Source organism: Aphanomyces astaci (genome assembly GCF_000520075.1).
Source record: "Aphanomyces astaci strain APO3 unplaced genomic scaffold supercont1.116, whole genome shotgun sequence".
Lineage (NCBI taxonomy): Eukaryota > Oomycota > Saprolegniomycetes > Saprolegniales > Verrucalvaceae > Aphanomyces > Aphanomyces astaci.
In genome coordinates, this window is record NW_009798379.1 from 55,376 (window position 1) to 66,850 (window position 11,475).

The following is an 11,475-nucleotide window of genomic DNA, read 5'->3' on the forward strand; positions in this document are numbered from 1 at the left end:
ATCCGATTATATATTACTAGTACCCCGGAATACGTTCAGCTGTAGTGTCGTACCAACAATTCAGATGTAATACAATTCCCTTTTTAATTACCTTGATGTGCATCCACCTCACTCGAGACTCTACCTCAACACATGAGTTGACAGGTGGCGTCTGTTCTGTGGTTTTCAGCAAAATTTATGTGGCAGGAATGTAAACTCTTCAGCAAGCACACCAAGGCTAGTCACGGAACGTCCGAAATTTCCCCGCGACATTCTCCCCCGCTTAAGTCCGAGCTCCGGCGAGGACCAGTTGGATCGTAGCCAGCCGTAGCACACGAAGCAAAATCCGCCAAACCCAATGGAGAAAGCTTCCGCCGGGCATACGCCTCCCCATACGGCACGCTCATCCGGTGCAGGCTCGGCTGCACCCGCTGCTCGGATAAACCACATGGTGACACCGACCTTTGCAGCGCACACCGATCAACTTGTCGCCCAAATACAGTTGTTGCTCGAGCTCCCGTCTCCAACCCCACCGACCCATGTTGACCCGGACCCCAACACGGACCTTGTTGACCAGCCCGGAGCTCGGGGAGCATCGATCGAAACGTCGTCCGCAGGGCATAGTCTGGCGTCCAACCTCGAATGCACCTTCCGGGGGCTGTTTGAAGCTTTGTCCGTGTCGGCCGTCAGCAATCAGGCCCTCCTGGACCGCCTGGGCCGGACCGTGCGGATCGAGGCGGCACTCCGATTCGTCCTGGCCAGACTCCTACCGAACGGACCACACAATATGCCTGCGGCCCTCTGGCGAGTAAATGTGGAGGTCGAGAGCCTTGGAGTTGCACTGAAACAAGGCCCGAGAGGAACGGGAGGCCGAAATGGCGCTCCGGGAGAAGGTTGAACAGGAACGGGGCCAAGCCAACACTGAGCGCAACCAGCTGGAAGAGCGCGTCCGCGGACTCCGGACAGAACTCCGTACCTGTAAACGTAGAGGTGTCAATTTGAGCACCTATCTGGAGCAAGCACTCGCCGAAAAATAACGAATCTCCGATGATCTGGGATTCACCCAACAACGTCTGAGCGTCCATCTGGCCGCTACAATGTCCGAAAAACGCCGGGTGTGGAAGTTACAGACAGCGGTGGTCCAAGGAGAAGGCTAAGAGGTGGCGGACACGACGGAACGCCAGGACTACGCCCTCCCTCGGGTCCGGGAGGGAAGATGCAGCCCCGCTAGCTTTTTTGAATCAGAAGAGGGCCAATACCGAAATCGGCAACCGACGCCAGGAACAGTAGACCGAGACTGAGGCACTAGCCGGGACGAATCAGGCAGCCTCCTCTGCTCATGCTCGGGTCCGAACGCAGGAGCGTTGAAGGGCTCCCGTAGCCCCGGCGGCTGCTCCGGCGGCTAGAGTGCAAGCCGCACAGCCTCCGGAGGTCGTGGCTTTGTTGGGCAAAGTCCGGGGACTCCAGACTCGGCAACGGGAAGCTCAGCATGAGGCGAAAAAGTACAAAGAGTTGGCGACTCGGGTAGAAAACGCCATTCAAGCCCAGTTATCCTCAATGGCTGATCAAGTACGCGAGCTGGACCGACAACAGCGGTCGCACGAGGAGGAAGTCGCAAAGGTGAAGAAAGGTACCGGGTCGATGTAGCAGGCCACCGAGAGGCGTCCAAGGCCCTGGTGACCGCCACGCAGCGATTCCCGGACGTCGTCCCCGCCTTCTTGGACGGGTCAATTCGCACTTCCGCGTGACGAGCGGGCCGATGTTTGACCGACTTCTAGAGGCGTGGGTCCGGGATGACCCAGCCCTCTTCGAAGTCAACTGTGAGAACCTTTCCGCATTCGCCTTCCCGACGCGACAACCTCCGTCCACACGAGCTCCCGAATCCGCGGGGTGTCGTATGATAATTGGTCCGTGGTCCTGGCCCGGGACCAAAGGTCACAGAGTCTGGCTGTCCCGACCCTTCCGACCCCGACCTCGCAATCCGGAGCGGAGTCATACCAGTGGTCTCCCGGGCCAACCCGCACGATGATTTTGGTCACAGGTGCGTCGTCCGGGGCCGCAGATGCTTTGGTCTCTACAAAATCGGGGTCGTCCATGACCCCCGGGACTACCGGTACGGAATCCGCGGACGCGGCTTCGACCCTCATCTTCCAGCTGCCCAGGTGTCGACTCCGTCTTCGAAACGTCCCTCTCCCGGTACGTCGACGCAGTTGACGAAAAAGGCCCGACGCTCCGACCCTGATGCAGCGGGACCCCTCGGTGCCTCCTTACCACCCCCGGTCGATTCGGCGTATGCCTCCGTGGTCGCGAGGAGCCCCTGGGAGCGGTACTCGACGACCCTGGTGTCGTTCGTTCCGCTTTCGTGGCATCAGCTCCCAGAATGGCGAGAATTGGACCGGGTCCTTCGGTCGTTTTGGCAGAAGTACGCACACTTGATTTGGAGCCATTCGTTTATGACGTCGTCCGGCGCGGCCTAACGCGAGGTCAAGGCTCTCATGGGACCTTTGTTGAGGATTGCCGGGACCCTGTTCCGCGTAGTCCAGGCGTACGGGGTCCAACTGCTGCGCTTCCTGTGCTACCCGCACTCCTACTCCCTGGTGACCGCCACGCAGCGATTCCCGGACGTCGTCCCCGCCTTCTTGGACGGGTCAATTCGCACTTCCGCGTGACGAGCGGGCCGATGTTTGACCGACTTCTAGAGGCGTGGGTCCGGGATGACCCAGCCCTCTTCGAAGTCAACTGTGAGAACCTTTCCGCATTCGCCTTCCCGACGCGACAACCTCCGTCCACACGAGCTCCCGAATCCGCGGGGTGTCGTATGATAATTGGTCCGTGGTCCTGGCCCGGGACCAAAGGTCACAGAGTCTGGCTGTCCCGACCCTTCCGACCCCGACCTCGCAATCCGGAGCGGAGTCATACCAGTGGTCTCCCGGGCCAACCCGCACGATGATTTTGGTCACAGGTGCGTCGTCCGGGGCCGCAGATGCTTTGGTCTCTACAAAATCGGGGTCGTCAGACTGAGGCACTAGCCGGGACGAATCAGGCAGCCTCCTCTGCTCATGCTCGGGTCCGAACGCAGGAGCGTTGAAGGGCTCCCGTAGCCCCGGCGGCTGCTCCGGCGGCTAGAGTGCAAGCCGCACAGCCTCCGGAGGTCGTGGCTTTGTTGGGCAAAGTCCGGGGACTCCAGACTCGGCAACGGGAAGCTCAGCATGAGGCGAAAAAGTACAAAGAGTTGGCGACTCGGGTAGAAAACGCCATTCAAGCCCAGTTATCCTCAATGGCTGATCAAGTACGCGAGCTGGACCGACAACAGCGGTCGCACGAGGAGGAAGTCGCAAAGGTGAAGAAAGGTACCGGGTCGATGTAGCAGGCCACCGAGAGGCGTCCAAGGCCCTGGTGACCGCCACGCAGCGATTCCCGGACGTCGTCCCCGCCTTCTTGGACGGGTCAATTCGCACTTCCGCGTGACGAGCGGGCCGATGTTTGACCGACTTCTAGAGGCGTGGGTCCGGGATGACCCAGCCCTCTTCGAAGTCAACTGTGAGAACCTTTCCGCATTCGCCTTCCCGACGCGACAACCTCCGTCCACACGAGCTCCCGAATCCGCGGGGTGTCGTATGATAATTGGTCCGTGGTCCTGGCCCGGGACCAAAGGTCACAGAGTCTGGCTGTCCCGACCCTTCCGACCCCGACCTCGCAATCCGGAGCGGAGTCATACCAGTGGTCTCCCGGGCCAACCCGCACGATGATTTTGGTCACAGGTGCGTCGTCCGGGGCCGCAGATGCTTTGGTCTCTACAAAATCGGGGTCGTCCATGACCCCCGGGACTACCGGTACGGAATCCGCGGACGCGGCTTCGACCCTCATCTTCCAGCTGCCCAGGTGTCGACTCCGTCTTCGAAACGTCCCTCTCCCGGTACGTCGACGCAGTTGACGAAAAAGGCCCGACGCTCCGACCCTGATGCAGCGGGACCCCTCGGTGCCTCCTTACCACCCCCGGTCGATTCGGCGTATGCCTCCGTGGTCGCGAGGAGCCCCTGGGAGCGGTACTCGACGACCCTGGTGTCGTTCGTTCCGCTTTCGTGGCATCAGCTTCCAGAATGGCGAGAATTGGACCGGGTCCTTCGGTCGTTTTGGCAGAAGTACGCACACTTGATTTGGAGCCATTCGTTTATGACGTCGTCCGGCGCGGCCTAACGCGAGGTCAAGGCTCTCATGGGACCTTTGTTGAGGATTGCCGGGACCCTGTTCCGCGTAGTCCAGGCGTACGGGGTCCAACTGCTGCGCTTCCTGTGCTACCCGCACTCCTACTGGCCGGAATTCCTTCGAGAGGGAGTGTCCTTGCGAAATCTAATCACCTTGCACGGTAGTCAGGCAATGGCCGATTACGTCCAGACTCAAGGTCCTGAGTGGTGGCCAGTCGTGCCTTTTTTGGGTCGTTCGAAACCATTCGCTCCCCCGTTCATGTCCGTCCTGTCCTGGTTGCATGGCCGGACATTACGCGCTAAACTCTTGAATCGTTTTTCTCCCGGGAACCCGGCGGCCTGTACTCGCGCGGCCATCTCGTCTGCCATCGGATGGATGATCCAGGAGGCCATCTCGGCTCGGGACGTAGGAAATGTCGGCGGGGTGTATCCGTTCATCGTGGGCTCGCATTCGCATCCCCCAGTCGGTTCTCAGTGGGCACGCGGTCTGAGGCCTCCCCAGGGCCTGACTCCTGGCTCTCCCGATCCGCCGCTTCCCGTTCATCAGGCTTCACTAGGGATTCCCACTTCGCCTGCGCCCGCTTCGGCCGCGAATCGGGAGTTCCTGCTGTCTCCGTGACTCATTCTCGTATTCCGTGATAAACGAATTATAATCGACCAGGAGCAATCGCCGTGTCCAGTGGGTCGTATCGTCAGCGTGTTGCACCAAGTACTCCACTTCCCGGCCGTCGTCGTGTCGCTTGTCCAGTATGCGGAGGACCGGGGAATGAGAGTTCGCGTACGCCACGTCCCCATCAGGGAAGTCAACCCGTTCCACAAAGCTCGATCGGGGCAGTAAGTCGTCTTCCAGGACCGTGTCATCACTTGCGGTCCCTGATTCTGCGGGTCCCGTGTACCGTTCCGGGACCTCGTCATTGAAGGGACGGGTCCAGTATCCGTGAAATGCTTTCAGGCGATCGACGTTGATGTGCACTATCCGATTAGGGTGGACGGCAGGTAAACCCTGTACGTGTTATCGCCCTGTTTAGAGTACACCCGGTACGGACCGTGCCAATGGTAAGCCAGCTTCTGGACCCGGAGGTCCTCAGGGTTCCGGGACTTATGGAAGTGTTGGTATACCCATACAGAGTCGGTGGGACTGAATTCCACTTTTCTCTGTACGTGGCATCCCGGTTCTGGCCCCGGAGCAGCTGGCCTTCAATCATCTTCCGAGTCGCCATTAACCAAGCACGATGCTTCCGACGCCACTGCGGCAACTCGTCCGACTTCCATAACGGCTCCTGGTTGGAAAATACCAAGTACAGAGGCTGGACCGGGTCCCTTCCGTACATGCAGAAGAACGGAGTGTCTCCCAGAGTCTCCTGATGGGCGGTCCGGTACGCCCACATGAGTCGGGGAAGGTAGGTGTCCCAATCCGTATGGGCCGCATTGACGTACATTTTGAGCATCGTGGCGAGGGTAGAATAGAACCGTTCGACTAGTCCCTGTCCTTGAGGGTGCCCCGGTGCGCTGGCGACCTTGTCGATTCCCAAAGTCCGGTACATAGTTTCAGCTAACTTGGACACGAAATTTGACACCCGGTCTGAGAGCAGTTTGTCCGGGACACCGTACCGGCACACCACTTCGTCAACCAGGACCTGAGAAAGGAGGATGTCTTCAAGTCCGGGACTGGAATAGCCTCGGCCCACCTCGTGAAGTAGTCCATAAAGACCAGGATGAACTTGTTGCCTCCCGGAGTCGAGGGTAGTGGCCCAAGGGCATCAACGACAACGAAACTGAAGGGGCCCCGGAGCTCGTATACAGGCATCCTTAGCAATCGCCCTTGTTTCCAGGGCCGAGTACCCTTCGCCGCACTGTAGTGTACGCAGCACCGACAGTATTCAGCCACGCCCTCCCTCCACCGGTGCCAGTACGCGATTTGGCGTACTCGTTCCAAGGTTCTTTCCCTACCAAAATGGCCAGCCAACGGGGAGTTATGGCATAGAGACAGAACGTCCGTGGTCATGGCCACGGGGATCACCGGAACCAGGTTCATGTGTGGGTTTCGTAGTGGGGATTTTAACACAACGCGCCGGTACAATACACCGTCCTTCACAGAGTAATGTTCGGAGGTTCGGGAGACCAGTCGCATCAACCAAGGGTCCAGCGGGAGCGCGTTTCCTTCCAGATACGCTTTCATGGCCGTCCCAAATGGGTCCCTTACCTGCTCACGCCGGAGTACCGCGTCCGGGTGCGTGTAGGTGTCGTCTTGATAAGGTTGTAGCTCACCGGGTGAGGACCCGGAGGGTCCGGGGCTGGTCTCCCGTTCCTTGGGTCGTCCTTCCTTGGGGGTTTCTTTGCCAGGAGGGTAGGGGGCCGGATCCTCAGCCGCGGTCGCCCGGGACTGGCTCCGTGTTACGGCTCCGACCACTCCTTTAGCGATTGCACACACTCGTGGCCCACCCGTAGGTAGCGGGAGTTTGGAATTATTCCGCTTCAGGGTCCCATCGTAGAGCGACGGCTCCGGGGCCTCCCTTCATGTCCTCCTGCGTTTCGAGGGGTAGTCGGGACAAGCCATCCGCACACCTCATGAAGGTCCCGGGCCGGTGGATCACCGTGAAATCCAGGCTTTGGAGGTGTACTGCCCACTGGGCCAACTTCCCGTTCCCGGACTTCGATCCGGTCTTGTACAGCCAAATAGCCAAACCAAAGCTGCATGGTCCGTATACACCGTGAAATGTCGCCTATCGACGTAAGGCCGGAACTTGCCAGTGGCCCATACCAATCCATAGCATTCGATCTCAGAGACTCCATCTTTCTTGGAGATCCATTTCTGCTGAGTCGCATCTAGCGCTTGGCTCGCGTAGGCTATTACTCAGTGTCTCCCTCTCTGTTCCTGCATCAAGGCTGCCCCTAGGGCGATTGGACAGGCGTCCACCAGGATCGTGAACGGGAGATCAAAGTCCGGGTACGCCAAGATCGGAGGGCTGGCCAGCTTTCTTTTTAAGGTATCCAGGGCCTGTTGACATTCGGGGGACCACTCGAAGGTATCGGTCACCTTGAGGTGTTCCAGGGGTCGGGAGATAGTAGCGTATCCCTTTATGAATCTTCGGAAGTACCCTGCCAGCCCCAGGAAGGACGGCACCTGAGCCACATTCCGCAGGGGTTTGATTCTCAGGACGGCCTTGACCTTCTCTGGGTTCGGAAGGATTCCTCCCGGAGTTATCGTATGTCCCAGGAAAGCGACCCTGTCCCGTCCCCACTGGCACTTGGACATCTTCAGTTTAAATCCGGCGTCCTGGAGGCAGGTCAGGACCTGTTGAATCCGGACTAGGTGGGTCCCGAAATCTTCGCTGAAGATGATTACGTCGTCCAGGTAGACCAAACATATACGCCACAGGTAGTCCTGGAGCACTCCCTCCATCAAGCGCTCGAATTGGGGGACCGCGTTGCACAGTCCAAACGGCATCACCAGCCATTCGTACAGGCCAAATATGCACGTGAAGGCCGTCTTCTGGATACTATCCTCGGCCATCCTGAATTCCAGTACCCCGAAGCTACATCCATCGTTGTAAAGTACTTGCATTTTCCGAGGACGTCCAGGTCGTACACTCGGGGCATGGGGTAGCAGGAGCTTCCGGTAGTCGATGCAGAAACGTATAGAGCCGTCGGGTTTTCGAATCATCAACACCAGACTCGCCCAGGGGCTGGAGGACTTCCGGATCAATCCCAGCTCCAGGTACTGACGAATCTCGGTATCCATGATCTCTCCTTCCTTTTGGGTAACCCGGAAGGGTACCGACTTAATGGGGCTGGCATCCGCCGTATTGATATGGCACTTCACCAGGTCTGTCTGTCCCGGAGCCTTCGATGTGGTCACGAACAGGTTAAAACGCAAGAGTAGTTTCCGAAGCAGCTCTTTCTGTGGCGGGCTGAGACTGGAGTCCTTCCAGTCGATCGGGACCTCGTCCTTGCTCTTCTGGAGTGCTGCACATACTCCTCCCGGGTGTGTGTCGCCTTCCCGACATTCATTTGTCATTTCCGCGTCGCCCCTTCCCCCCTCCTGAAAGCTCGCACTCCGGGGCGAGTGCTGGTCCGTGGCTTCCGCCGTCTCAAGGTCTTGTATCGAGGTCGGTACCAGGGTGACCATGGCCATAACATCGGCAGGTCGGATCTCGACAACCGAATCGGTCGGGTTCCGGAGTTGGATCCAGACACCGTTGTCCCGGCTAAGGTTGAGCGATCGAGCGACCTGTAGCGGGAATGCACCTTGCAGTAGTTCGACGAGGACCAGGAGTCCGTCCGCGACTGGATCGGAGAGCAAACAACAGATAATGTGACGAGAGCGGCTCCGTAGGAGAACGTTTTTCGATGCCGTCAGGGTGAGGTGGTCCGGGGCCGTCGTGGTGGTTGTCGGTGGTCCTGTACCGGGGTCTGCCCCCGTTGTTGGGGTGCACCCTGGGGTGTCGTCGTCCTCCCGGCAGAGATGCGCTACTGTTCGGCCCTGTCTGGGGAGGTCATCCTCTCCCTGGGTGATAAACGGGAGGGTCACTCGGTTGCCTTCGAAACATACTTGGTCTCGTCCGAGGTGAACGAGAGCATGCAACTTCCGGAGGAGATTGACTCCCAAGATGCACGGTGTGACCGAGTCTTCCAGAACCCAGACCGGGAACGTTGTAGATATACCAGCCAAGCTCGTTAACTATGTGGGCACTCACTTATATAAAAAGTTCATGAAATACCAACTGTTTGAAAAAGTGGGTGATTTGACTTGAATTTGAGTAGGTATAAATTATCAACAAGTTATTAATAATGAGGTGAAAAGTTGGCCCATATTATAGATACCGGATAGCAACTTGAGCGTCAGTATCCCCGAACCAGTCTTCCGCCGAAGCACAATGGAGGCCGGGGATATCGTAGCGTTCGCAACTACACTTGCAGCAGTAGCTTGTGTGGTTGCCGTTGTCGGACGCGATGGCAGATCAAACAAGGAGTCACCGATGAATGTTTACTCCATTCGAAACAACGACTGGAAAGGTATTTCTGCCCTACAGTAACGTTACAATGCCAACATATACTAAAACTAAAACTGTTCTACGTCACATGCGTCGAAGCCTGTATTAGATGCCCTTGGCTTCTTCGCTGTCGGGCTGTCTTTGGCAGCCACTTCTAGTTGCCCAAGCTCCGTCATTATGAGTGATTGGCCATGAAACACCACTACTATCCGGGCACAATTTACACTGACCAGATACTAGTAGTATTATTTTACCGGATTACTTCAACCAGCACCAACTTTTTCGCACTCAAAAAGTCGTCGAAAAAAATCAGGTGGATTTTACTTCAACCAGACCCTAACGTTAACGTGATTACATCTTTGACTGCGTAGAAAACCTCGACCACCAACAACAACGAAGGCGGGAAGCGTATGCGGATACCGGTAGTACGATCGTACTTGCCGAAGTAAGTCAAACTTGCGCGTGTCATAATGAATGTGACATGGCCAACATCATACATGCACTCACGCAGCTCTTGTCCTCTTGTCATAAATAAATATCCGAACTCAATTGACTAATCATAAATACTACGTAGCGTTACGTACTTCGAAATAATATCCTACAGCGTGGCCAACATTCTTGCCAGAAAATCACGCTAACTTACTGTGTCGCACTTATCCACATTGTGAAGAAAACATGGTTAATTGAGTTTTGATTATCATTATTAAGACATTCCTCCGCGAGGGAAAGCGGGTGCTGAAAAAGTGGGTGATTCTTTACTTCAACCAGACCCTTAGTAAGACTCTTACGACTTTTTCGGCGGCAAGTGCAGAATCCACACGAACCCACTGTGCGTTGGAAGAACCGAACTGGGGGAGGAGGCAAAGGGTGCACGGGTGAACGTACTGTACCCATATCTGTGGTGGGATTGACTGCGTGAAAATCAGTTGTGTGACCGACTGGGTGACCTTACCGTGCCCAACAACCACGAAGGAGTTGTATACTAGACCTCCAGATCATAGACTGAAACTTCAGCGTATGCGGATAGTGCGATCATATGTCGTGCAGTATATCAGTATATCAATCCATCGTATTGCAAGTGTTAACAGTAAGAACCTTCATCCTTTGAAAGTGCGTGTAACTGTCAGCGGGTTTTTCTGGCAAGAATGTCACGCTGTTGGATATTTACGACGCCAATGTTGACTTAATGACAAGAGGTGTGTCAGTGCATGTATGTATGTTGTACGCATCCAAACCATCCATTTAGTAAACCTTGGTACTTGGTAGTGCAATCACAGTCTGACGTTAACGATTGGATTGACTTGGCTCAAGCTGAAATACCATTCATTTTCGAATTTCCACCATGAAGTTCGCACTCCTTCTCGCTTTGACTGTGGCCGTCGCTGCCTTCGCTCAAGACCAAATTGCCCTACCCAAAGTTGCTTGGGGCGATGAGGCCCCTGAAGACGGTTTCGAAATCCTCGGGGGACAGGAAGCCCAACTCGGCAAGCACCGTTACGTGGCTGGGCTCAAGGTGTCGCCCAATAATGTGACCGTGTGCGGCGGCAGTCTGATCGCCCCCAATGTCGTTTTGACAGCGGCGCATTGCTTGACCGGTAAACTACGTACTGTAGTCGTGGGCACGCACTATTTAACCGGTTTTGCCGACGGGGAACTGGCCAATGTCACTCAGGAAATCAAACACCCCGATCGCTACGACGTGGGCATCGCAATCTTGGACCGCAACATCACGACCATCGAACCTGTGAAGGTGTCGTTTGAATTCGTTCCGGCGGACGTGCTCACTTGGGTACGCGGCTGGGGATTCGTCACGTGGGATGGCCCCCAATCGCCAGTGCTCAAGGAGGTCAACGTCACGACCTGGAACAACACCAGGGCCTCGGCTGCGTTGACCTCCTCGCCAAGGCCCTTGTACGACACGGAGTTGGGTGCTGGAGGGGTGAAAGGAGAAGATTCGTGTAACCGCGACTCGGGGGGACCGTTGACCATCGAAGAAAACGGTACCGTGCGCTTGGTGGCGGTGGTCGCCTGGGGCGATGGCTGTGGTAAGATCGGCAAGCCAGGAATCTATGAACGCACCAGTGCTGCTCGTGCCTTCATTGAACCGTACTTGCCGAAGTAAGTCAAACTTGCGCGTGCCATAACGAAAGCGACATGGCCAATATACTGTACAACCCACTTGGTTGAACATACGACCGACTTGGTTATGGAAGACCAAACTCGCTCGTGTAGTGTTTGCGGTAAACATCGTTAATTTGATGAATAACCATCATGGAGTAGCACCTGAATAATGCAGC

General features: G+C 56.5%; 3 protein-coding genes across 3 annotated transcripts; 2 read left to right on the forward strand and 1 right to left on the reverse strand.

Annotated features, from left to right (window-relative positions):
• Positions 1-337: 337 nt before the first annotated feature.
• H257_17715 (hypothetical protein) lies at positions 338-2,648 on the forward strand (the record flags this gene model as incomplete). Its single annotated transcript, XM_009846601.1, has 6 exons — positions 338-787; positions 831-951; positions 1,361-1,609; positions 1,671-1,874; positions 1,921-2,401; positions 2,492-2,648. The coding sequence occupies 6 exons, from the start codon at positions 338-340 to the stop codon at positions 2,646-2,648; spliced, it is 1,662 nt and encodes a 553-aa protein (XP_009844903.1).
• A 26-nt stretch (positions 2,649-2,674) lies between these two features.
• H257_17716 (hypothetical protein) lies at positions 2,675-4,577 on the reverse strand (the record flags this gene model as incomplete). The annotated part of the gene is made up of 10 exons (XM_009846602.1): positions 2,675-2,704; positions 2,760-2,817; positions 2,899-3,101; positions 3,273-3,473; positions 3,559-3,616; positions 3,698-3,846; positions 3,900-4,038; positions 4,096-4,172; positions 4,249-4,329; positions 4,476-4,577. The coding sequence occupies 10 exons, from the start codon at positions 4,575-4,577 to the stop codon at positions 2,675-2,677; spliced, it is 1,098 nt and encodes a 365-aa protein (XP_009844904.1).
• A 5,943-nt stretch (positions 4,578-10,520) lies between these two features.
• On the forward strand, positions 10,521-11,300 carry H257_17717 (hypothetical protein; the record flags this gene model as incomplete). Its single annotated transcript, XM_009846603.1, has 1 exon — positions 10,521-11,300. The coding sequence occupies one exon, from the start codon at positions 10,521-10,523 to the stop codon at positions 11,298-11,300; it is 780 nt and encodes a 259-aa protein (XP_009844905.1).
• Positions 11,301-11,475: the final 175 nt, after the last annotated feature.